At 49.9% G+C, this 27,540-nt stretch overlaps 1 protein-coding gene across 7 annotated transcripts in view; it reads right to left on the bottom strand.

The window, feature by feature from the left end:
• LOC144480588 (talin-2) overlaps nucleotides 1-27,540 on the bottom strand; it is a 410,923-nt gene that overhangs the window by 194,626 nt on the left and 188,757 nt on the right. For all 7 annotated transcript variants that reach the window (XM_078200210.1, XM_078200216.1, XM_078200214.1 and 4 more), the window contains 6 exons: nucleotides 15,161-15,290; nucleotides 14,046-14,198; nucleotides 12,559-12,701; nucleotides 9,562-9,689; nucleotides 8,552-8,615; nucleotides 5,253-5,357 (listed from right to left, as the gene is read on the bottom strand). In XM_078200210.1, coding sequence (XP_078056336.1) covers nucleotides 5,253-5,357; nucleotides 8,552-8,615; nucleotides 9,562-9,689; nucleotides 12,559-12,701; nucleotides 14,046-14,198; nucleotides 15,161-15,290 — 723 coding nt within the window. The remainder of the gene's footprint in view (nucleotides 1-5,252; nucleotides 5,358-8,551; nucleotides 8,616-9,561; nucleotides 9,690-12,558; nucleotides 12,702-14,045; nucleotides 14,199-15,160; nucleotides 15,291-27,540) is intronic.

Genomic DNA, 27,540 nt, shown 5'->3' with positions numbered 1-27,540 from the left:
TCACCCGTTCAGACTGAAGGGGTCCTGCCGGAGCAGGGGGTCTTATACCCTGCCACCGGAGGCGGGACCCCACTGGAGTGTGCCATGATAACACTTGGGACAGGTAAACACCCTATCCCAACAACATAGTACAACCCCCATAACAACAACAATAAGAACCCCAGTGGTGAACCAACGATGGTTCACCACATTCACCCCTCCTTTAGGAACCAAAGGTGGCGGGGTGGATGAAAACAGACAATGACAAAAAAAATAACAGGATTCACAAGTCCAGACGGTCTGGAGGACCACACCGACGCTGCGATCTTCTCAACACCGGTTGCGAAACCGGAGCAGGTGCTTGCGGTGGCTCTCTCAAAGCAACATCTGGCTGTCCCCTCAAAGACTCCCGGGCCGGCCGGCCCTGATGAGGCGATGGTGTAGGGGATCCTGGAACGTTTGGTGGTGGTGGTGGTGGTGATGATGGTGGCGCCGATCTCCGAGTCTCAGGCAAGCTGTACATGGGAGTAAAAGTGTTATGCACTGGTCCCGGTGCTGACCGCGCCACGTCTGGGGAAGTAATGAGGAGTAGTGGATCTGTGACTGGGGGAATAGGAGCGACAGGAGTTGCTACGTCCCCTGCGGGCGCCAGGTCTCTAATGGAGACAGTGTCCTCTCGCCCGTCAGGATATGCCACATAGGCATACTGAGGGTTGGCGTGGAGGAGTTGGACCGGTTCGACCAAGGGGTCGGACTTGCGAGCCCTCACATGGCGCCGCAGAAGGACGGGTCCTGGGTACGTCAACCAGGCTGGCAATGAGGTCCCCGAGGACGACTTCCGAGGGAATGAGAACATCCTCTCGTGGGGAGTAGCATTGGTTGCCGTACACAGGAGGGAGCGGATAGAATGGAGCGCAGTTGGAAGGACCTCCTGCCACCGGGAGACTGGAAGGCCCTTGGATTTCAGTGCCAGTAGGACAGCCTTCCAGACTGTAGCATTCTCCCTTTCCACCTGTCCGTTACCCCTAGGGTTGTAGCTCGTGGTTCTACTAGAGGCAATCCCGAATGAGAGCAGGAATTGCCTCAAGTCGTTGCTCATGAACGACGAGCCCCTGTCGCTATGAATATAGCAGGGGTACCCGAACAGGGTAAAAAGCTCACTGAATGCCTTGATGACGGTGGCAGTCGACGTGTCCGCACAGGGGAAAACAAACGGAAACCGGGAAAATTCGTCTATTATGTTAAGAAAATAGACATTCCGATCCGTTGAGGGAAGGGGGCCCTTAAAATCTACACTCAGCCTCTCAAAAGGGCGAGTGGCCTTGACCAAATGTGCCCGGTCTGGTCGATAAAAGTGTGGTTTGCATTCTGCGCAAATCCGACAACTTCTAGTAACTGACCTGACCTCCTCCACCGAGTAGGGTAGGTTGCGGGCTTTTATGAAGTGGTAGAGTCTGGTGACTCCAGGATGACACAGATCATTGTGGAGAGCCTTCAAGCGGTCCTCCTGCATGATGGCGCATGTTCCGCGCGAGAGGGCATCCGAGGGCTCATTGAGCTTCCCTGGACGATACATAATATCGTAATTATAGGTGGAGAGCTCAATTCTCCACCGCAAGATCTTATCGTTCTTGATCTTGCCCCTCTGCGTGTTACTGAACATAAACGCCACGGATCGTTGATCCGTGATCAGGGTGAACCGCTTACCTGCCAGGTAATGGCGCCAGTGTCTGACTGCCTCCACAATGGCCTGAGCCTCCTTTTCCACCGCTGAGTGCCGAATCTCTGGGCCTTGAAGGGTGCGGGAAAAAAACGCGACGGGCCTGCCTGCCTGGTTTAGTGTGGCGGCTAGGGCGAAGTCCGATGCATCACTCTCCACCTGGAAAGGGATGGATTCATCCACCGCGTGCATCGTGGCTTTCGAGATGTCGCTTTTCAAAACCTTGAAGGCCAATTGGGCCTCCGGCGTAAGTGGGAAGGTCGTGGACTTAATGAGCGGACGAGCTTTGTCCGCGTAGTTGGGGACCCACTGTGCATAATACGAAAAGAACCCGAGGCATCTCCTCAGTGCTTTCGTGCTAGCGGGCAAGGGAAGTTCAGTGAGTGGGCGCATACGGTCTGGATCAGGGCCAATGACCCCGTTTTCCACCACGTATCCGAGGATGGCTAACCTACGCGTACGGAATACGCACTTCTCCCTGTTATAGGTCAGATTCAGGCAAGATGCAGTGCGTAGAAAGTGTTGGAGATTCGTGTCGTGGTCCTGCTGGTCATGGCCGCAGATGGTGACGTTATCCAGGTACGGGAAGGTAGCCCGCAACCCGTTCTGGTCCACCATTCGGTCCATAGCACGCTGGAAGACCGAGACCCCATTGGTGACACCAAATGGAACCCTGAGGAATTGGTATAGACGACCATCCGCCTCAAAAGCCGTATATTGTCGGTCCTCTGGGCGGATGGGGAGTTGATGGTAGGCGGACTTAAGGTCTATGGTAGAAAACACTCGGTACTGCGCAATCTGATTGACCATATCAGAAATGCGCGGGAGAGGATACGCATCCAGCTGCGTGTATCTATTAATGGTCTGATTATAGTCGATGACCATCCGAGGTTTGTTCCCGCTTTTGACTACCACGACCTGCGCTCTCCACGGACTAGCACTGGCCTGTATGATCCCTTCCTTGAGGAGCCGCTGAACCTCAGATCTAATAAAGATCCGGTCCTCAGCGCTGTAACGCCTACTTTTAGTAGCGATGGGCTTGCAGCCAGGTACCAGATTTTTAAAAAGGGATGGTGTCGTGATCTTCAGGGTGGATAGATTGCACGCGGGGCGTTTTGGGCAATTTGGAGGCTGCGGCTGGCTCCCTACGGCCAGTGAAGGGAGTGGCCCACCGTACTGTAGGATCACACTCTTCATGTGGACCATAAAATTTAGTCCGAGGAGAATTGGCGCGCAAAGGTGAGGTAACACAAGGAGCCTGTATTGCTCGTAAACTGTGCCCTGTACCTCAAGAGTTACCATACATTGTCCTTGGATCGGTACAGACCGGGACTGTGATGCCATGGAAATGGTCTGCTTGGCAGGGAGAACCCGGAGTCCACACCTTTTAGCAGTTTCAGGGTGTATGAAACTTTCGGTGCTCCCACTGTCAAACAGACAATTTACAGTTCTGCCACTAACCTTTACCTCCATCATAGAATGTTCCAGTCTGAAATGCCTGGTCTGATCCAGAGAGATCGACGCCACCGTTGGCCCCTGGGCGTCACTGCATGCTGCCGATGTGGATGCTGAGGACCCCTGCTGGTCGCTGCTGCATGCTGCCGATGTGGATGCTGAGGACCCCTGCTGGTCGCTCCTAGTCGTCGTGGACCATGATGGCCGCCCCCATGAATCGCATGTGGCCGAGGGCTCCAAGCGCAGCGACTCCTGGTGGTCTTCCTCCTCCTCTGTTTGCCACGATGGCGCCGTCCTGAGATCGCACGTGGTCGGACCTCGTGGGTACTGCGACGCCGAAGGAGATTGTCTCCGTTCTGGAGGGTTACAAGCTGCACTGCCGTTTTTACGTTTGGACCTGCAGACTTTGCTGTAGTGGCCTTTTTTACCGCACTGGCTGCAGATTGCCGTTCTTGCCGGACACTGCTGCCGTGGATGCTTAGCCCCACCGCAAAAATAGCATCGCTGGCCCCCTGGAGCTGCCGCCGTCGTCGAATCGATCTGGGAGCGCGGGTTCGCGGGGCGAGGAGGGAGCAGAGCTTGCTCCAACCACGTTGACTGCACGTGGTCCTCGGGGTACAGCGCCAAGCTCTTCGACGCCGCCTCCAACCTCACGGCCATCCCCATTGCCTGGGTCAAGTTGAGTTTCCCCTTTTCTAATAATTTAAGTCTGATGTACGAGGACCCTACCCCTGCTACGAACGCGTCTCGGGCGAGGTCTTGCATGTACTGCTCGGCGGAGACATCCTTACAGTCACAACCCCTGGCAAGCTGCAGGAGTTCATTGGCGTAGTCTTCTATGGTCTCGCCCGACTGCCGACGTCGTGTAGCGAGGAGATAACGAGCGTGAATCTCGTTGGGTGGCGTAATGTACCTATTCTTTCGGAGCTCGACGGCACCCTGGTAAGTGGAAGCTGCACGAATGGCTAGGTAAATCGTGTCGCTTACCCTTGCGTGGAGGACCTGGAGTCTATCAGTGTCTGTAGTGATAGCTACCGAGGCTGCCAGGTAGTCCTCGAAGCACTTCCACCAATGTTCGAACGTGTTAGCTGCACCGACCGCACGTGGGTCCAGTGTCAGACGATCCGGTTTTAGGATCTGTTCCATATTCTCAGTTAATGTATTAAATTGATGCACCTCAATGAGCACCCGGAAACAAGGCTTTAGAACTGAAGGCTTTAATACATTAACAATGAAACTACTAACACAAATTCACCCGTTCAGACTGAAGGGGTCCTGCCGGAGCAGGGGGTCTTATACCCTGCCACCGGAGGCGGGACCCCACTGGAGTGTGCCATGATAACACTTGGGACAGGTAAACACCCTATCCCAACAACATAGTACAACCCCCATAACAACAACAATAACAACCCCAGTGGTGAACCAACGATGGTTCACCACAGAAGGGAGGACAGCCTGGGTAAGATGCTCTTTTGGAGAGTCAGCATTGACTCGATGGGCCGGATGGCCTCTTCCTGCACTGTAGGGATTGTATGGAGGCTTGTGAGGATGAGTGATGTGGGGAAAGGCGGAATGAGATTTAGCAGAGAGATTGACGAAGCACAGATTGAAGGAAGTCCATCGCCCAGCACGGACATCCCTGACCATCAAGTAAAATATTAAAATCAACGCCATTAAATAAGGCAGCTCAGTACAAGGCAAGGTCATGAATTAAATTGATGTTTACTATTGCTGACACACACACTTGTTTTTGAACAACTGACAATGGTTACAACTCAGAACTGGGCCCGTTTAATGTTTTCACCAAGTTGCTCAAACTAGACCTCAGTGTCAGCAATCAGTTAAAAAATGAGATTGTTTCTGAATTCGTATCCGATCACTGGTTATTCTCGGGAGAGGGAGATTCACAGCCAACAGCGGCTCTCCCTGTTCCAGCTCCCAACAAATCAATTAAAAAGCATCAAGTCCAGGAATGATAGTTTCAAATGTCGCTCAGGAAAGCGTCACTCACACAAATACAAACCACACCAATTCACTGTCTGAAGGCAAGTAAAATTTGGAACAGTGTGTAAACTGGGGTAAGAGGAGAAATTCTTACCTTCACCAGAAAGAATGACACCCCATAGGTTCGGAGGGAGCGAGCCAACTTCACGTATTTAACTTTTGCTTCAATTTCACTCATTTCCCCACAATTCTTGTGTTCCTAACGCAAGAAACCACAAAAAAAAAAGTTATTTCCTCGTCTGAAGTGTTATTTTTGTTCAATACCCGTTCTCCTGTGGCTGTTTCTGGTCACTTTCCAGCTCTCTACCTCTCCCCTCTTGACTCACAGAACCATAGAACTCCTGCAATGCGGAAGGACGCCATTCGGCCCATCAGGCCTGCAGCGACAACATTCCCAACCAGGCCCTATCCCTGTATTTAACCCTCGTATTTACCCTGCTTAATCCCACCGACACTAAGGGGCAATTTAGCATGGCCAATCAACATAACCCACACATCTTTGGAGTGTGGGAGGAAACAGGAGCACCCGGAGGAAACCCACGCAGACAACGTGCAAACTCCACACAGTCGCCCGAGGCTAGAATCGAACCCGGGTCCCTGGAGCTGTGTGGCAGCAGTGCTAACCACTGTGCCGCCCCTAAAGAGGGAGACAAGTGAGTGAAAGGACATTTGTGAACCAGATGGGTTATTACAACAATCGACAATGAATCATAGAATCCCTACAGTGCAGAAGGAGACCATTCGGCCCATCAAGTCTGCACAGACCACAACCCCACTTTATACCCGTAACCACACATATTTACCCTGCTAATCCCCCTGACACTAGTCAATTTAGCATGACCAAAAACCTAACCCGCACATCTTTAGTCTGTGGGAGGAAACCGGAGCACCCGGAGAAAACCCACGCAGAGACGGGGAGAACATGCAGACTCCACACAGACAGTGACCTGAGGCTGGAATTGAACCCGGGTCCCTGGCGCTGTGAGGCAGCAGCACTAACCACTGTGCTGCTTAGTTTCATAGGCATCAGTAGATTCTTAATTCCAGATTTTTATTGAATTCCACTTTTTGCCGTGGTGGGATTGGAACCCAGGTCATTCCCTGAGTCTCTGGATTACTAGTCCAGTGACAATACTACTATGCCTCCCATTAAATATGGACATGTATTTGGGAAGGAAGTGTTTAGAAAGATGCGGAAATGGGATTACAGTGGATAATTACAGGGTGAAATACTAGCACTGGCACAGATATGATGGGCTGAATGGCCTCCTTCAATGCTAAAATTGTTTCCAGATTTCGTTCTGCTCAATATTTCTCCTCTCCTGATGAGTTTCCTTGTCCCCTTGTCTCCTGATCTCCAGCTGTGGTTCCGATAATGGGGAGTTCTGCCGCCTCATCATGTCTTTGTTAAAGTTGAAAACAGTTGCATCTTATTCAGTGTAAACAATCTGCATTTATATAGCACCTTTAATTTAGCCAAATGTCCCAGAGCGTTATAAAATCATGGAATCCTACAGTGCAGAAGGAGGCCATTCAACCCATCTAGTCTGCACTGACCACAATCCACCCAACACCCTATCCCCATAACCCCATGCATTTACCCTAGCTAGTCCCCTTCCCACTAAGGGGCAATTTAGCATGGCCAATTCACCGAACCTGCACATCTTTGGACTGTGGGACGAAACCGGAGCACCAGGAGGAAACCCACGCAGGCACGGGGAGAACGTGCAAACTCCACACAGACAGTGACCTGAGAATCGAACCGAGGTCCCTGGCGCTGTGAAGCAGCAGTGCTAACCACTGTGCCACCTTACCACCCTAACAAACTGAGCTTGATTTAAGGGAATATTACGATAAGTGAGAGTCAAAGTGGGAGGTTCGAAAAGGAGGCCCTTACAGGGCAGAGAAGCTGTGAGGCAGAAGGTTTCGAGAGGGGGGGGGGGGTGGCGGCTCCATAGTTTATAGAGTCTTGGCTGCTGAAGGAAGGGCTACCAATGGCATGGCGGACAGGACACTTAACCCTGGGAATGAACAAGAGGCCAGAGATTCAGAAGAGTACACAGGTTTCTGTGGGTTATACAATCGAAAGAGGTTCGAGAGGTGGGAAGCATGAATTTACTCACAGTAAATGGGCATCGCTGGCTAGACCAGCATTTATTGCCCATCCCTAATTGCCCTTGAGAAGGTGGTGGTGAGCTGTCTCTTGAATCGCTGCAGTCTCTGAGGTGTAGGCACACTCACAGTTGGGGAGGGGAACTCCCAGGCGGTGGTGTTTCCAGATGTCTGCTGCCCTACTTGCTGGTAGAGGTCATGGGTTTGGAAGGTGCTGTTGAAGGAACCTTGGTGAGTTCCTGCAGTGCATCTTGTAGATGGTACACACAGCTGCCACTGTGTTGTAAAGGAGGGAGTGAGTGTTTGTGGATGTGGTGCCAATCAGGCAGGGTTGCTTTGTCCTGGATGCTGTCAAGCTCCTCGAGTGTTGTTGGAGCTGCACCCATCCAGGCAAGTGGGGAGTATTACATCACACTCCTGACTTGTAGATGGTGGACAGGCTTTGGGAAGTCAGGAGGTGAGTCACTGTCTTCATTACTGCTGAATGGGCTTTGACAAAGGAACCATCTCAGAGAGATCTTTTCCGTTATATTGTGATTGGGAAGCTTGTGAGGCCCTGAATAACTATTTCTTATATAATTTTGTTTATTTGTATCCAGCTGGGGTGGATAGAATTTGGGGTTTCACGAGTGAATATAAAGAGACAAATCGAAAGGTCTGAGTCCTTTGATCTCTCGGCCGTATCCTTGACATCTCTCAGCGGGACTAGGTCACCGTCTCCGAGATCCTGGAGTGTGCTCACTCCTGATGGAAAACACTCATTGCTAAACCAGTGATGGATAGTGGTTGTTTACCACAGGAATCTTCTGTACAGTGAACTGACCAGTGGATCCCGACCTCCTCAGCGTCCGTTTCTCTGTTACAGGTGAGATGTGAAGCTGGTGGACATTGACACTGGGAGCAGGTCACTGACAGCCGTGACCTCTGTTTGGAGCAGCACTGGAGGCGGCCAGCACCTGGATGAGAAGAGGGCCCCAGGGAAAAGGGTGGGGCCAGAGTGGGCAATACGAACACAGAGTGGACAACCATGTCACAAGACATCATCGAATGAGAGGGAAGGGAGCCACAACTGTAACTGTGGTGTAGCTGAGTTAGGAGGCGTACACTTGTAATGTTTCACTCTGTAAATTTATTTACAGAGTAAAGACTGCCTCCTGGACTATCCGTGACCAATTGGTGTTCCAGATATCAACCTCCGGTATTTTTTAAACTCTGTTTTAGCCTGAACGTAGAACCTGAACCAATGAACTATTTTCTACCGTGTTTAGGCAGCTTTCGTACCTGGAAAATCTTCTTCTCTGCGTTCCTCTGCTTAATGTACTCCTTTGGCAAGAACTCCTTCAGACTGGAACGCAGAGTGAAAGAGAAAGCATCAGTGCCACCAATCCCAGTCACACATCACACCGACCCCCAGGTCACAGCCCCACCCCCCGCACAGATCAAGGGTCCCCACTCCATTCCACTTCCCCCACACCCACAGTCACCTCCCCCCACACCTACAGCCCCGTCCCCCCACACTCACAGCCCCGTCCCCCCACACCCACAGTCACCTCCCCCCACACCTACAGCCACGCTTCCCCCACACCCACAGTCACGTCCCCCCCACACCCACAGCCACGTTCCCCCAACCCCCACAGTCACGTCCCCCCACACCCAGTCACCTCCCCCCACACCCACAGTCACCTCCCCCCCACACCCACAGTCACGTCCCCCCCACACCCACAGTCACGTCCCCCCCACACCCACAGCCACGTTCCCCCAACCCCCACAGTCACGTCCCCCCACACCCAGTCACCTCCCCCCACACCCACAGTCACCTCCCCCCCACACCCACAGTCACGTCCCCCCCACACCCACAGTCACGTCCCCCCCACACCCACAGTCACCTCCCCCCACACCCACAGTCACCTCCCCCCCACACCCACAGTCACCTTCCCCCACACCCACAGTCACCTTCCCCCACACCCACAGTCACGTCCCCCCACCCCCACAGTCACGTCCCCCCCACACCCACAGTCATGTTCCCCCCACACCCACAGTCACCTCCCCCCACACCCACGTCCCCCCACACCCACAGTCACCTTCCCCCACACCCACAGTCACGTCCCCCCACCCCCACAGTCACGTCCCCCCCACACCCACAGTCACGTTCCCCCCACACCCACAGTCACGTCCCCCCCACACCCACAGTCACGTCCCCCCACACCCACAGTCACGTCCCCCCCACACCCACAGTCACGTCCCCCCCACACCCAACATGCAGAACACTGTCAGGTAATGTGGGAACTCACTCGAGAAATCCAGGTTTGTGCTTGTGTTCCACATGGGGTCCAAACTGGATCTGAGCCTGAATGCCCCCGAATTCACACGCTTTATCAAAGGAAACCGGGTGTGATCCATTGAGAATATCATCCCGAGCCTTTAGACAACAAAATACCGTGAGGCACAAAACACCACGAGACCCAAAACAAATTCTCCGACTTCAACTTTACTTAAAGAATAAAGACACAATCACAGAGAGAGATGGAGAGAGACAGAGACTCTGACGTACACAAGCCCACACACATACACGCATTCACACACATGCACACGCACATGTACATGCACACATGCATACACATGCAAGCATACACGTACACAGACACATGCACACTCACGTACTCATGTACATACACGTGTACACATGCATGCACAAACACACAACAAAGTCAGCTGTCCCACAATGTAAAAGCAGAAGGTGCCATTTCCAACTGTAACAGACCCAACTCCATCAGTCCACATCCCATCAGCAATCAATCGTACAGCTTCCGGATTCACATGGAGCATTTGAATTCACCCCATGTGCCTGCTCTGGGACACTGGGATCCACTCCTTGCTGACTGAAGTTATGACAGACACACAGATTTGGACATCTTGTGTATTACCCGTGAGGTCAGACAGGTTTTTTGAGGAAGTGACAAAAACGGTTAACGAAGGAAGGGCCGTGGATGTCGTCTATATGGATTTCAGTAAGGCATTTGACAAAGTCCCTCATGGCAGGTTGGTTGAGAAGGTTAAGGCTCATGGAATACAAGGAGAGGTGGCTAGATGGGTGGAGAACTGGCTTGGCCACAGGAGACAGAGGGTAGCAGTTGAAGGGTCTTTTTCCGGCTGGAGGTCTGTGACCAGTGGTGTTCCGCAGGGCTCTGTACTGGAACCTCTGCCATTTGTGATATATATAAATGATTTGGAAGAAGGTGTAACTGGTGTTATCAGCAAGTTTGCGGATGACATGAAGATGGCTGGACTTGCGGAGAGCGATGAACATTGTCGGACAATACAGCAGGATATAGATAGCCTGGAAAATTGGGCGGAGAAATGGCAGATGGAATTTAATCCAGATAAATGCGAAGTGATGCATTTTGGAAGAACTAATGTAGGGGGGAGTTACACAATAAATGGCAGAGCCATCAAGAGTATAGAAACACAGAGGGACCTAGGTGTGCAAGTCCACAAATCCTTGAAGGTGGCAGCACAAGTGGAGAAGGTGGTGAAGAAGGCATCTAGAACAAAACATAGAACAGTACAGCACAGAACAGGCCCTTCGGCCCATGTTGTTGTGCCGAGCTCTGTCTGAAACCCAGATCAAGCTATTTCCTCCCTATCATCCCGAAGTACTCCATGTGCCTATCCAATAGCTTCTTAAATGTCCCTAAAGTTTCTGACTCCACTATCACTGCAGGCAGTCCATTCCACACCCCAACCACTCTCTGAGTAAAAAACCTACCTCGGACATCCTTCCTATATCTCCCACCATGAACCCTATAGTTATGCCCCCTAGTTACCACTCCATTCACCCGAGGAAATAGTCTTTGAACGTTCACTCTATCTATCCCCCTCATCATCTTATAAACCTCTATCAAATCTCCTCTCAACCTCCTCCGCTCCAAAGAGAAAAGCCCAAGTTCCCTCAACCTTTCCTCATAAGACCTACCCTCCAAACCAGGCAGCATCCTGGTAAATCTCCTTTGCACTCTTTCCAGTGTCTCCACATCCTTCTTATAGTGAGGTGACCAGAACTGCACACAATATTCCAAATGTGGTCTCACCAAGGTCCTGTCCAGTTGCAGCATAACCCCACGGCTCTTAAACTCAAACGCCCTGTTAATGAACGCCAACACACTATAGGCCTTCTTCAAGCATATGGTATGCTTGCCTTTATAGGACGGGGTATAGAGTATAAAAGCTGGAGTCTGATGTTGCAGCTGTATAGAACGCTGGTTAGGCCACATTTGGAGTACTGCGTCCAGTTCTGGTCGCCGCACTACCAGAAGTACGTGGAGTGCAGAGAAGGTTTACCAGGATGTTGCCTGGTGTGGAGGATCTTAGCTATGAGGAGAGATTGGGTAAACTGGGCTTGTTCTCCCTGGAAAGACGGAGAATGAAGGGAGACCTGATAGTGGTGTACAAAATTATGAAGGGGATAGATAGGGTGAACAGTGGGAAGCTTTTTCCCAGGTCGGAGGTGACGATCATGAGGGGTCACGGGCTCAAGGTGAGACGGGCGAGGTATAACTCAGATATCAGAGGGACGTTTTTTACACAGAGGGTGGTGGGGGCCTGGAATGCGCTGCCAAGTAGGGTGGTGGAGGCAGACACGCTGGCATCGTTTAAGACTTACCTGGATAATCACATGAGCAGTCTGGGAATGGAGGGATACAAACGAATGGTCTAGTTGGACCAATGAGCGGCACAGGCTTGGAGCCCCGAAGGGGCTGTTTCCTGTGCTGTACTGTTCTTTGTTCTTTGATCATAGACAATCTTTGGGGTCTTGACCAAGGATAGAGCAGGTCACTGACACGACTCGTCCGCCTCCCTCGCCTCCCTCACTTCCCCACCTCTCAAACTATCCAGATGGGGGTGTTTACTCAAAGAACATAAGGAGGGGGTTTACCAGAAAAAAATAATTGAAACTAAGACCAGTTTGTTTAATTGAATTTTTTTTTTGCAGTGGGTGCTGGAACTTCTAACTCTCTAAGCTGGTGGAGAGGCCTAGATACTGGCTGAAGCCTGAACTGGGACAGGATCCTAGTGAGGTATATCATGGCGCACAGAGGGGCCCGTGTACACCACCCACCATTCCGGATCTTTCTCTGCTCGCATCCACGCATAAAATGGGCCACAATCTGATAGGGATTGTAGGTCATGAACTCTATGCAGGAATTCCCCAAATTGCCAGTTCCCTCATCGAGCTCCACCCTGCATCTCCCCACAAGACAACTCCTCCATCAGTGAATGGAATGCTGTACCTGTACATACAGCAGATTAAGCTGCACTGGGTCTCGAGAGTCCACATTCTGGTCAGAGTAAAAAAACTTGCGTCTTAACAGCAGCGTTTCATTTTCATCAACTCCTTGTTCTCGGAAGGTTCGACTGTGATCCAACCAGTTCACTGTTGGAGAGACAAATATAGCCAAAATCCATCAGCATCCTCATCCTCCCCGTCTGGGAGTCCCAATCACCCACCCGCAAAACCACACCCACCCCACGCACTGGGTACAGCCCATCCAGAACATTACAGGCAGCACCTTCATGATCACACAATGACTCACAGAGAGGAGGCCATTGGGCCCATTGTGCCTATGCCAGCCCCTTAAAAGAGCAGTCCAACTGCTGGAGTTTCCAGAAAACAATCCAATGGAAATTGGCGTGATCGAGAGATTCCCATCCATTTACACAGCTCCAACACATCACATCTCCTGAAAATAAAGCTCCAGGAGGATCCTGGGAAATACCTGGGTGGCACAGTGGTTAGCACTGCTGTCTCACAGCGCCAGGAGCCCGGGTTCGATTCCCAGCTTAAGAACATCAGAACTAGGAGCAGGAGTAGGCCATCTGGCCCTTCGAGCCTGCTCCGCCATTCAATAAGATCATGGCTGATCTTTTTGTGGACTCAGCTCCACTTACCCGTCCGCTCACCATAACCCTTAATTCCTTTACTGTTCAAAAATTTATCTATCCTTGCCTTAAAAACATTCAATGAGGTAGCCTTAACTGCTTCACTGGGCAGGGAATTCCACAGATTCACAACCCTTTGTGTGAAGAAGTTCCTTCTCAACTCAGTCCTAAATCTGCTCCCCCCTATTTTGAGGCCATGCCCCCTAGTTCTTGTTTCATCCGCCAGTGGAAACAACTTCCCTGCTTCTATCTTATCTATTCCCTTCATAATCTCATATGTTTCCATAAGATCTCCCCTCATTTAAACAGTGGCTTGGGTCACTGTCTGAGCGGAGTTTGCATGTTCACCCCGTGTCTGCGTGGATTTCTTCCCACAGTCCAAAGATGTGTGGGTTAGGGGGATTAGTGGGATTTGAAGAGTAAAGGAATTAAGGGTTATGGTGAGTGGGTGGGTAAGTGGAGCTGAGTCCACGAAAAGATCAGCCATGATCTTACTGAATGGCGGAGCAGGCTCGAGGGACCAGATGGCCTACCCCTGCTCCTAGTTCTTATGTTCTTAAATATGTGGGCTTACAGGGATGGAGCCTGGGTAAGATAAAAAGGTGGGTTGGTGCAGACTTGAAGGGCTGAATGCCTCCTTCTGCACTGTAGGGATTCTATGGTAGAAATGTGTGAATCAGAAGGGACTCTGGGATTTGAGTATTCTTTTATTTGATTTCATGTTTAATTTCCCATGTGAAGATGTTGCTTTCTCAGGAATATTTGAAATTTATTGCAGATCCTATCACTGAGCGATGTTGATGCGGAGAGTCTCCATTCTAAACTGAGACAGGCTTACAATCATCATCAGTATGAAGCTTGGCTTTTAACTTCTCCATCTTTTTCTCATCGCGTAACAACGTTCTGTCTTTCTTCAGCGTAGCTGTCCCATCCTCCTTCTTCTCTTCAACCACATCTTGGATCAAAGAATATTCTTCATAATTCGTGATGCCTGAAATGAGAGAAATGTAACCAGGCGTTTATTGGGGCAAAAGTTTTCCACAGCAAACTGAGCTGAAGGCCCGTTGCCACGAACGATGTCACGAGGTGGATATGCTGCGGCTACACTGTGTCAGCTGTGAATCAGAGGGTAACTTCGCTGCCTTCCAGTCACAAAGCTTTGGGTTTGCATCACTCCAGAGACTTGAGCACTTTACCTTGGCTGGCCCTGCCGGGGGCACCTGCCCTGCCGAGGGCGCCTGCCCTGCTGGGGGCACCTGCCCTGCCGAGTGCTGCCCTGCCAGGGGCGCCCGCCCTGCCGAGTGCCACCCTGCCGGGGGCGCCTGCCTTGCCGGGGGCACCTGCCCTGCTAAGTGCCACCCTGCCGAGTGCCACCCTGCCGAGTGCCACCCTGCCGGGGGCGCACGCCCTGCCGAGTGCCACCCTGCCGAGTGCCACCCTGCCGAGTGCCACCTTGCCAGGGGCACCCGCCCTGCCAGACTCTCAGTCAATTTAAACAGCCTATCACTGTTATTTTACAGCCAGGCTGAAAACAACCAATGGGGATCAGGGAGAAAATCTTTTCCATTCTGCGTGAAAGAATCGACGCAGACATGGTTAGAATGCCCAACATGAACAGAACAAGCTGAAAACAGGTAGCAGTCAGTCTGTGAGGATGCCCAGGGATTTTCCTCTCCCCACACCTGCTTCTGGGTGTTTCCAGCTTCTTCTGATTCTGATTGGTTGTATTTCCTGTTTTCCACAAGTCTTGCCAAGGCTCTGAGTGGCGTACATCAGCACCGAGAATAAAACTCTGGGAGAATGTGAGTCCAGTGACTCCAAGCACTGGGTCAAAAAGATGGAGTTCGTCATTGTGAAACCTCTCACACAATAAACACCATCACAACACAATCCAATCGCAGCTCTTTCCCCGAACATGGCTGCTTTCTAACTGGTTAAATGACAGGCACCAACCTATCCGACTGCAGATGGGGACCAGCAGTTCACCAACAGTTTTGGAGTCGTCAATCATCACAGTCTTTACTGCTCCATCCAACATCCTTACTTTCTGCGGCCGCTGCTTTTTCTTATACTCCAGAATGTCCTAAAGAGGAGAGCACAGGACAAGTTCAATCACACAGGCCATTCGGTCCATCATTCACACCTGAATCCTGTTCCAAAAACTCAGGCTCTTGAAGCAAGCACGTGAACAAGAACTATAACTGGATTTCAATGCAAGAAGACATGAGGTCATCCACTTTTGACCAATAAAAGATAGAACAGGGGATTTTATAAATGGTAAAGAGGTCCAAAGAAATTTGAGGCTCAGGTCTAGAGGCGTAGACTGCGTTCTAGAGGTGTAGGCTACTTTCCAGAGGCGTAGGCTACTTTCCAGAGGCGTAGGCTACTTTCCAGAGGCGTAGGCTACTTTCCAGAGGCGTAGGCTACTTTCCAGAGGCGTAGGCTACTTTCCAGAGGCGTAGGCTACTTTCCAGAGGCGTAGGCTACTTTCCAGAGGCGTAGGCTACTTTCCAGAGGCGTAGGCTACTTTCCAGAGGCGTAGGCCACTTTCCAGAGGCGTAGGCCACTTTCCAGAGGCGTAGGCCACTTTCCAGAGGCGTAGGCTACTTTCCAGAGGCGTAGGCTACTTTCCAGAGGCGTAGGCTACTTTCCAGAGGTGTAGGCTACTTTCCAGAGGCGTAGGCTACTTTCCAGAGGCGTAGGCCACTTTCCAGAGGCGTAGGCTACTTTCCAGAGGCGTAGGCTACTTTCCAGAGGCGTAGGCCACTTTCCAGAGGCGTAGGCCACTTTCCAGAGGCGTAGGCTACTTTCCAGAGGCGTAGGCTACTTCCCAGAGGCGTAGACTACATTTTAGAGGCATAGACTATTTTCTAAATGGCGAGATAATTCAGAAACCGGAAGCACAAAGGGACTTGGGAGTCCTAGTTCAGGATTCTCTTCAGGTTAACTTGCAGGTTGAGTTGGTAGTTAGGAAGGCAAATGCAGTGTAAGCATTCATTTCGAAAGGACTAGAATACAAAAGCAGGGATGTACTGCTCTGTTCAGACCACATTGAGAATATTGTGGGCTACCGTATCTAAGAATATTTGGGCCCCGTATCTAAGGAAGGATATACTGGCCTTGGAGAGGGTCCAGAGGCGGTTCACAAGAAGGATCCCAGGAATGAAAAGCTTGATGTATAAGGAGCGTTTGAGGACTCTGGGTCTGTACTCGATGGAGTTTAGAAGGGTGAAGGGGGAATCTCATTGAAACTTACAGAATACTGAGAGGTCTAGATAGCGTGGATGGAGATTGGGGGGGGTGGGGGGGGGGGGGGGGGGGGGGGGGGAGATGGGCTTATAGGTACGCAGATCATTAAAATATCCTGAACAGGTACAGAAACTAATCAAGAAGATTAATGGAATGTTGGCCTTTATATCGAGAGGATTAGATCACGAGAGGGTAGAAATACTGTTTCAACTATACTGAGCTGGTTAGACCATCCTGGAGTTACTGTGAACGGCAACAGACACCTTGGGAAGGTTCCCGGAGAGAGCTGAGTGTAGATTTACTGGATTGATGCATGGATTCAGGGTTAAGTTACACAATACATTGCATTGCCCAGAGTTTGGAGGTTAAGGGAATATTTGATTAACATTTTCAAGATATTAAAGGCAGCAGATAGATTTCCCCTGGTTGGGGTAATCTAAGTGATAGGCTGGGTAACAGGGAAGGCCAATGGAACGTTGGCCTTTATTTCGAAGGGAATGGAGTATAAAAATAGGGAAGTCTTGCTAAAACCATACAAGGCACTGGTTAAGAACATAAGAACAAGGAGCAGGAGGAGGCCACCTGGTCCCTCGAGCCTGCTCCGCCATTCAATAAGATCATGGATGATCTTTTCGTGGACTCAGCTCCACTTACTCGCCTGCTCACCCTTAATTCCTTTACTGTTCAAAAATTTACCTATCCTTGCCTTAAAAACATTCAATGAGGTAGCCTCAACTGCTTCACTGGGCAGGGAATTCCACAGATTCACAACCCTTTGGGTGAAGAAGTTCCTCCTCAACTCAGCCCTAAATCTGCTCCCCCTTATTTTGAGGCTATGCCCCCTCGTTCTAGTTTCACCCACCAGTGGAAACAACTTCCCTGCTTCTATCTTATCTATTCCCTTCATAATCTTATAAGATCTCCCCTCATTCTTCTGAATTCCAGTGAGTATAGCCCCAGTCTACTCAGTCTCTCCTCATAAGCCAACCCTCTCAACTCCGGAATCAACCTAGTGAATCTCCTCTGCACCCCCTCCAGTGCCAGTGTATCCATTCTCAAGGATCCTTTAGGCTATACCTGGAATACTGTGAACAGTTTTGGTCCCCTTATCTAAGGAAAGATTTACTGGTAATTTGAATCATTGACTCTCCAACTACAATTACCCGGGAGATTCGATGGAATCCTTTATAATTTGGAAAAATCTGGATTGAATCTCTTCACCTTTCTGCACCAGTGGAAATACTCATCATATCATTATGTTCCATCCTAACAACTTCATCTGGAATGATCCAAAAAGCACAGGATCTGTGAAGTTGGAGAGTAATGATCTGCGTTGATGTTTAACCCTCTGCCTCAGATATTTTTGTTTGAAGCAGCTTTTTAAAGCAGCCCCATGTTCCACCATTAGTCACATCACTTCCCTGAAATCTATCCCATACTTACTTGACTCACTGTCGTCATGGTAACAATACATTGGCCCTCATGACTTCAGCCTACGGTCAGTCAGAGCAACAAGAAAATGTTCAGCTGAGTGACAACAAACACCTCCAGCACCGAAGGTGAATAACAAACATGTGGCACATCTGTAGCAATGCCAGGCTGCACCGGGAGCTGGGGACTGGCATAGGGCTCCATCAGGGGGGGCATGGCAACATGGAGAAGTCATGATGTGGCGATGCCGGTGTTGGACTGGGGTAAACACAGTAAGAAGTTTAACAACACCAGGTTAAAGTCCAACAGGTTTACTTGGTAGCAAAAGCCACACAAGCTTTCGGAGCTCTAAGCCCCTTCTTCAGGTGAGTGACCTATACTCACCTGAAGAAGGGGCTTAGAGCTCCGAAAGCTTGTGTGACTTTTGCTACCAAATAAACCTGTTGGACTTTAACCTGGTGTTGTTAAACTTCTTAACATGGAGAAGCCCACCTTTCACCCAAATCCTCCGCAGGAAACTCAGGGATCTCCAGTGTCTTTCTTTATTTGTATTAGTGTCACAAGTAGGCTCACATTAACACTGCAATGAAGTCACTGTGAAAATCCCCTAGTCGCCACACTCTGGCACCTGTTCAGGTACACTGAGGGAGAATTTAGCATGGCCAATGCACCTAACCAGCATGTCTTTCAGACTGTGGGAGGAAACTGGAGCACCCGGAGGAAACCCACGGAGACACGGGGAGAACGTGCATACTCCACACAGACAGTGACCCAAGCCACTGTTTGAATGAGGGGAGATCTTATAGAAACATATAAGATTATGAAGGGAATAGATAACATAGAAGCAAGGAGGTTGTTTCCACTGGCAGGTGAAACCAGAACCAGGGGGCATGGCCTCAAAATAAGGGGGAGATGATTTCGGATTGAGTTGAGGAGGAACTTCTTCACACAAAGGGTTGTGAATCTGTGGAATTCCCTGCCCAGTGAAGCAGTTGAGGCTACCTCATTGAATGTTTTTAAGACAAGAATAGATAATTTTTTCTACAGTAAAGTAATTAAGGGTGAGCGGGCGGGTAAGTGGCGCTGAGTCCACAAAAAAAATCATCCATGATCTTATTGAATGGCGGAGCAGGCTCAAGGGGCCAGATGGCCTACTCCTGCTCCTAGTTCTTATGATATGTTCTTAAGCTGGGAATCAAACCTGGGTCCCTGGCGCTGTGAGGCAGCAGTGCTAACCACTGTGCCACCGTGCCGCTATCCATTACTGCCTCACCCACTACTCCAGATAGCACACACCAGCCAGTGCCAGTGCACAATTAGGTGGCACCCCAACCCTCCCCGTTCCTCCTCCTCCCCTTCCCCACCAGAAAGGATCCTGGTAATGAAGCAGTGTGATCCTTCAAATCCTTGAAGGACCAAGGTGGACTGCGATGGTTCAAGGAGGCAGCTCACCGCCACCTTCTCAAGGGTAATTAGGGATGGACAATACAGCACCCATATCCCGTGAAAGATGAAAGAGAAAGAGATCCAGTCACCGTGATCCCCACTGGGAGCAACAACAAAGAGAAGAGCAGACATGCCCACCTTTGAAGAGCGTTCTTAGTTCGGGAAGTTAGCAGGGATGTCAGTGCGGGCAGTGCAATGTTCCTCCTGTGGGATGTTTGAGGTGAGGGACACCAGTGTCCCGGCTGAGTACACCTGTAGGAAGTGCACCCAATTCCAGCTCCTTGAAGACCGTGTGAGGGATCTGGAGCTGGAACTGGATGAACTCAGGATCATTCAGGAGGCAGAGGCAGCTATAGATAGAAGCTACAGGGAGGTAGCTACTCCTAGAAATGATGATACATGGGTGACAGCTAGAAGGGGTAAGAAGCAGTCAGAGCAGCGATCCCCTGGATCCCCTGTTCCTCTGTATAACAAGTATTCAGTTTTGGATACTGTTGGGGAGGGGTCTTAACAGGGGTAAGCCATGGGGTACAGGGCTCTGCCACAGAATCTGTCCTTGTTGCTCAGAAGGGAAGGGGGGGAGAGGACAAAGAACAAAGAACAATACAGCACAGGAACAGGCCCTTCGGCCCTCCAAGCCCGTGCCGCTCCCTGGTCCAAACTAGACCATTCTTTTGTATCCCTCCATTCCCACTCCGTTCATGTGGCTATCTAGATAAGTCTTAAACGTTCCCAGTGTGTCCGCCTCCACCACCTTGCCCGGCAGCGCATTCCAGGCCCCCACCACCCTCTGTGTAAAATACGTCCTTCTGATATCCGTGCTAAACCTCCCCCCCCCTCCCCACCTTGAACCTATGACCCCTCGTGAACGTCACCACCGACCTGGGAAAAAGCTTCCCACCGTTCACCCTATCTATGCCTTTCATAATTTTATACACACCTCTATTAGGTCACCCCTCATCCTCCGTCTTTCCAGTGAGAACAACCCCAGTTTACCCAATCTCTCCTCATAACTAAGCCCCTCCATACCAGGCAACATCCTGGTAAACCTCCTCTGCACTCTCTCTAGAGCCTCCACGTCCTTCTGGTAGTGTGGCAACCAGAACTGGGCGCAGTATTCGAAATGCGGCCGAACCAACGTTCTATACAACTGCAACATCAGACACCAACTTTTATACTTATGCCCCGTCCTACAAAGGCAAGCATGCCATATGCCTTATTCACTACCTTCTCCACCTGTGACGTCACCTTCAAGGATCTGTGGACTTGCACACCCAGGTCCCTCTGCGTATCTACACCCTTTATGATTCTGCCATTTATCGTATAGCTCCCCCCCTACGTTAGTTCTACCAAAATGCATCACTTCGCATTTATCTGGATTGAACTCCATCTGCCATTTCTTTGCCCAAATTTCCAGCCTATCTATATCCTTCTGTAGCCTCTGACAATGTTCCTCACTATCTGCAAGTCCAGCCATTTTCGTGTCGTCTGCAAACTTACTGATCACCCCAGTTACACCTTCTTCCAGATCGTTTATATAAATCACAAACAGCAGAGGTCCCAATACAGAGCCCTGCGGAACACCACTAGTCACAGGCATCCAGCCGGAAAAAGACCCTTCCACTACCACCCTCTGTCTTCTGTGACCAAGAGGAGTAGAGCATTAGTCATTGGGGACTCCATAGTTAGGGGGATAGATAGGAGATTCTGTGGGAGCGAGAGAGACTCGCGGTTGGTGTGTTGCCTCCCAGGTGCCGGAGTCCATGATGTCTCGGATCGTGTTTTCGGGATCCTTAAGGGGGAGGGGGACCAGCCCCAAGTTGTGGTTCACATCGGCACCCAAGACACAGGTAGGAAAAGGGATGGGGATGCAAGGCAGAAATTCAGGGAGTTAGGGTGGAAGCTTAGAGCTAGAACAAATAGAGTTGTTATCTCTGGTTTGTTACCCGTGCCACGTGCTAGCGAGGAGAGGAATAAGGAGAGAGAGCAGTTGAACACGTGGCTACAGGGATGGTGCAGGAGGGAGGGATTCAGATACCTGGACAATTGGGGCTCTTTCTGGGGTCGGTGGGACCTCTACAAACAGGATGGTCTGCATCTGAACCAGAGGGGTACCAATATCCTGGGGGGGAAATTTGCGAATGCTCTTCAGGAGGGTTTAAACTAATTCAGCAGGGGGATGGGAACCTGAATTGTAGCTCCAGTGTACAGGAGGTTGAGAGTAGTGAGGTCATGGATAAGGTGTCAAGGTCGCAGGAGTGTTCTGGCAGGCAGGAAGGTGGTTTGAAGTGTGTATACTTCAACGCCAGGAGCATCCGGAATAAGGTAGGTGAACTTGCAGCATGGGTTGGTAGCTGGGATTTCGTTGTTGTGGCCATCTCGGAGACATGGATAGAGCAGGGACGGGAATGGTTGTTGCAGGTTCCAGGGTTTAGATGTTTCAGTAAGAGCAGGGAAGGTGGTAAAAGAAGTGGAGGTGTGGCATTGTTAGTCAAGAACAGTATTACGGTGGCAGAAAGGACGTTTGATGAGGACTCGTCTACTGAGGTAGTATGGGCTGAGGTTAGAAACAGGAAAGGTGAGGTCACCCTGTTGGGAGCTTTCTATAGGCCTCCGAAAAGTTCCAGAGATGTAGAGGAAAGGATTGAAAAGGTGATTCTGGATAGGAGCGAAAGTAACAGGGTAGTTGTTATGGGGGACTTTAACTTTACAAATATTGACTGGAAAAGCTATAGTTCGAGTACTTTAGATGGGTCAGTTTTTGTCCAATGTGTGCAGGAGGGTTTCCTGTCACAGTATGTAGATAGGCCAACAAGAGGCGAGGCCACATTGGATTTGGTACTGGGTAATGAACCAGACCAGGTGTTAGATTTGGAGGTAGGTGAGAACTTTGGTGATAGTGACCACAATTCGGTTACGTTTACTTTAGTGATGGAGATAGGTATATACTGAAGAGCAAGAGTTATAGCTGGGGGAAAGGAAATTATGATGCGACGAGACGAGATTTAGGATGCATAGGTTGGGGAAGGAAACTCCAGGAGATGGGCACAATTGAAATGTGGAGCTTGTTCAAGGAACAGCTACTGGGTGTCCTTGATAAGTATGTACCTGTCAGGCAGGGAGGAAGGGAGGCAGGGAACCGTGGTTTACTAAAGAAGTTGAGTGTCTTGTGAAGAGGAAGAAGGAGACTTATCTAAAGATGAGATGTGAAGGCTCAGTTAGGGAGGTTGAGTGTTACAAGTTAGCCAGGAAGGACCTCAAGAGAGAGCTAAGAAGAGCCAGGAGGGGACATGAGAAGTCTTTGGCAGGGAGGATCAAGGAAAACCCTAAAGCTTTCTATAGGTATGTCAGGAACAAAAGAATGACTAGGGTAAGATTCGGGCCAGTCAAGGACAGTAGTGGGAAGTTGTGCGTGGAGTCTGAAGAGATAGGAGAGGTGCTAAATGAATATTTTTCGTCAGTATTCAAGCAGGAAAAAGACAATGTTGTCGAGGAGAAAACTGAGATACAGGCTATTGGACTAGACGGGACTGAGGTTAAGAAGGAGGAGGTGTTAGCAATTCTGGAAAGTGTGAAAATAGATAAGTCCCCTGGGCCGGATGGGATTTATCCTAGGTTTCTCTGGGAGGCTAGGGAGGAGATTGCAGAGCCTTTGGCTTTGATCTTTATGTCGTCATTGTCTACAGGAATAGTGCCAGAAGACTGGAGGATAGCAAATGTTGTCCCCTTGTTCAAGAAGGGGAGTAGAGACAACCCTGGTAATTATAGACCAGTGAGCCTTACTTCTGTTGTGGGCAAAGTTTTGGAAAGGATTATAAGAGTTAGGATTTATAATCATCTAGAAAGGAATAATTTGATTAGGGATAGTCAACACGGTTTTGTGAAGGGTAGGTCGTGCCTCACAAACCTTATTGAGTTCTTTGAGAAGGTGATCAAAGAGGTGGATGATGCAGTTGATGTGGTGTATATGGATTTCAGTAAAGCGTTTGATAAAGTTCCCCACGGTAAGCTATTGCAGAAAATACGGACACATGGGATTGAGGGTGATTTAGTGGTTTGGATCAGGAATTGGCTAGCTGTAAGAAGACAGAGGGTGGTGGTTGATTGGAAATATTCATCCTGGAGTTCAGTTACTAGTGGTGTACCGCAAGGATCTGTTTTGGGGCCACTGCTGTTTGTCATTTTTATAAATGACCTGGATGAGGGCGTAGAAGGATGGGTTAGTAAATTTGCGGATGACACTAAAGTCGGTGGAGTTGTGGACAGTGCGGAAGGATGTTGCAGGTTACAGAGGGACATAGATAAGCTGCAGAGCTGGGCTGAGAGGTGGCAAATGGAGTTTAATGCGGAAGGAGTAACAGGATTACAGAATACTGGGCTAATGGTAAGATACTTGGTAGTGTGAATGAGCAGAGAAATCTCTGTGTCCATGTGCATAGATCCCTGAAAGTTGGCACTCAGGTTGATAGGATTGTTAAGAAGGCGTACAGTGTGTTAGCTTTTATTGGTAGAGGGATTGAGTTTCGGAGCCAGGAGGTCATGTTGCAGCTGTACAAAACTCTGATGCGGCCGCACTTGGAGTATTGCGTACAGTTCTGGTCACCGCATTATAAGAAGGATGTGGAAGCATTGGAAAGGGTGCAGAGGAGATTTACCAGGATATTGCCTGGTACGGTGGGAAGGTCTTATGAGGAAAGGCTGAGGGACTTGAGGTTGTTTTCGTTAGAGAGAAGAAGGTTAAGAGGTGACTTAATAGAGGCATACAAGATGATCAGAGGATTAGATAGGGTGGATAGAGAGAGCCTTTTTCCTCGGATGGTGTTGGCTAGCACGAGGGGACATAGCTTTAAATTGAGGGGTGATAGATATAGGACAGATGTCAGAGGTAGGTTCTTTACTCAGAGAGTAGTAAGGGCGAGGAATGCCCTGCCTGCAGCAGTAGTGGACTCGTCAACATTAAGAGCATTCAAATGGTCATTGGATAAACATATGGATGATATTGGAATAGTGTAGATTAGATGGGCTTTAGATTGGTTTCACTGGTCGGCGCAACGTCGAGGGCCGAAGGGCCTGTACTGCGCTGTAATGTTCTATGTTCTAAGTAGCCCCGTTTATAATGTACAAGGAACTGTGAGTTCACAGGCAGCATCTTATGAATAATCTCTGGATTATTCCCTCAGCCACGTGTACATTGGAGTCGGGTTGAGCAGGTCGGGGAGATAAACATGTGTCTGGAGGAGTGGGGTAGGGAAGGAGAACTTCCATTGCTCGAGACATTGGCACCAGTACTGGGAACAGAAGGATTTGTACATTCGGAATGGGCTGACCCTGAACCAGACCTAGATCAGGGTTCCAATGGATGGATAAATAGGGAGAGGGGGGGATCCGGCGGCGAGGGGAGGTGGGGGGGGGGGGCAGATCCGGCAGCGCTGGGGGGGTAGGGGATCTGGCGCCAAAGGGGGTGGAGGGATCGGTGCCGCCGAAGAGGGGGGAAGGGACCCAGCGGCGAGGTTGGGGGGGGGGGGGGGGCGGGGGGAGATCTGGCACCGAAGGGTGGAGGTATCTGGCGGCGAGGCGGGGGGATCTGGGGGCGAGGGGCGGTGGGGGGAGATCTGGCACCGAAGGAGGGGGTTCTAGCGGCGAAGATGCTGTCAGTAACAGTCTGAAAACAAAATGAAAGGAAGGAGAGTTGAAAGTCGGTGAGAAGCTGTGTGTCAGGCAGGACAATTAAAGCAAAAACTCAGAGATATAAAATGATTAAACCGTAGAGAGAAATGAGAAACATGTGAGTGAATTATTCACGTCAGGAAGGCTGTCCAGCCAAAAGAAGCATTTTCACACAAACACACAGGACAAACAGGGGGAACAACCGCCACAGATTTAACTTAGTGATTTTTTATGAACGTGCAAGATTTGGGTGTTGTTGATATTTTACTCCCGAGCTCTGACTGCCCTCCAGGAGGTGGTGAGTCACAACAAGTGTCACCCGAACCATTTCCCAGGCGAGTGAAGAATCACTCAGTCGCCGACAAGGCGAATGTCACATTTCGGGCAGACTGGTTAAAGATTTCCTTCCCGAACTCACATTAGTGATCCTGACAGGACTTTACCATCAGGGTAAAGTGGTCACCATGGCTTTTTATTCCAGATCTATTTCATTAACTGACTCTAATTCCCCCCCGGCTACTGTGTGGTAACATTTACCGATACTATCATACCCCTAAATGGTGCATGGAGTTCGGCCGCAGGTTGACCATGCTCTGAGTGGACGGTTCAAGGGGCTAAACAGCCATCTCCTGCTCCTATTGTCATCGTAAGAAGGCCAATGGTCCCGACTGAGAAGGCTGGCATTAGTAACTGATCATTTTTGACTAACAGCAGTCCGGCTGTTTCGACAGGTAACTTGTTAAAAATAAGTTTTTTCCATTTGGATGACGATTTTTGCGGACAGCAGGAATTCCACGTTCCTGATCCAAATAACCAATCGTTTCTGTGGCTGGTTACACCCGAATCCAATTCAACGTCAGCCCTGGAGCCCGTTTCCAAGGTGATACACAGCGATATATTCCGGGAACCACACATATTTTGATCCGACCCTTTGAGGAACTCCTGGCCAAAGGTCAAACCCCTGCATCAACACCAAACAGAACCTCAACCTTCAGCTTGGAGCGGTGGCGAACTCACTGCATCATTGTCATTCAATTCCATCCCGCGAGGATCGCTGACTCGAGGTTACAGTTCGATTGGAACATTTCTCATCAATAATGTCCGTCACTCTCGAACCAATCACTCCACACACCAGCAATCTCCTGCTATCTGCTGCCTATCAGTCTGTTACAGCACTGTGACTGTTCTTAACAAATACCCCGGCATTCATAGAGTTTGAAATGATTTTTTAACACATTCTCCTCTTCTTTTAAACATTGTTAGCATTTTTCCAAAATATCTCTTTCAAAATATTAAATCTTCCTCCTGCAAATCCAAAATTTATTTCTTTAGCCTAAGTGGCCAACCTTCCTAACCTGCTTCCAAGTAACTCACTCCCTCACTCACTCCTTTCCTCACTCCTCCCTCCCAAACCATTAAACATCCACTTGCTCACCGCACCTCCCCAAACCATTAAACACGCACTCACTCCCTCCATCCCTCCTTCACTCCCTCTCTCCCAAACCATTAAACACGCACTCCCTCCCTCACTCCATCCATCCCTCCTTCACTCCCTCTCTCCCAAACCATTAAACACCCACTCACTCCCTCACTTCATCCCTCCTTCACTCCCTCTCTCCCAAACCATTAAACACGCAGTCACTCCCTCACTCTATCCATCTCTCCATAACTCCCTTCCTCACAAACCATTAAACACGCACTCCCTCCCTCCCTTAAACACCCTCCCATTAACTGACAGCCTCTCTCATCCTCAACATGCTTTGTCTGTTCCTGCTTCCTCACACATGTTCCTTGTCAGGAGAGAATTCTTTGTTCATTAAACTGCAAAGAAATTGTGGAAAGTTTTGTAAAGTTACTGGGCGAGGTTCCACGCAGTGACTCACAACATCTGGCAGCTTTACTCAAATTCAACCCTTTACACATCTTAGTGTCTCTCAGCCGGAACTGCTTCTCCCAAAGTTTGTGCAGCTCTGCTGGGAGAACGATGGTGAGAATGCGAGGCTCTGGAATGGGGGGCTGACTGGAGATTTAATTCAGATGGATAATGAGGGGCCTGAACCAGTGGGTAGAAAGGATCTGTTTCCATTAACTGAGCAGTCAGTAACCAGAGCCAGATCTCGCGGTCTCCCGAACGCCGACCCTTGCCGAGGTTTCCCAGCGGTGAGGGGTGCATTCAGCACGAAACCCCGCTTACAACAGAGCGAGCAGAAGGTCACGCCACTGGCCAATGGCAGGCCACCTCTGCTGCGGCAGCGTATTGCATGGAAAATGCCGTGGGGATTGTAGGATAGCTCAGGGTGGACATGGGGCTTTGAAGTGAGATTACCCAAAGATCTTCAGCACCAGAATTTCTCCATCCCATGTCTGGGTGTGTGTTAGTTTATTGATAAAGACTGATTGTGGCAATTAGCAAGTGTTGCAAAGTTGGTCTTTGTAAAATTAAAGCAAAAAATTATAAAATTGCACCGCCCCTTTAAAAGGTAGTTTTTTTTTAAAGAGAGTGAGAGAGACAGTAACTGCTTTCTGCCACAGCTAAGAGT

The sequence above is a fragment of the Mustelus asterias genome, chromosome 29 (assembly GCF_964213995.1).
Source record: "Mustelus asterias chromosome 29, sMusAst1.hap1.1, whole genome shotgun sequence".
NCBI classification, from domain to species: Eukaryota; Metazoa; Chordata; class Chondrichthyes; order Carcharhiniformes; family Triakidae; genus Mustelus; species Mustelus asterias.
Note: the sequence above shows the minus strand (reverse complement) of the source record. Positions and strands in the feature narration are given on the sequence as shown.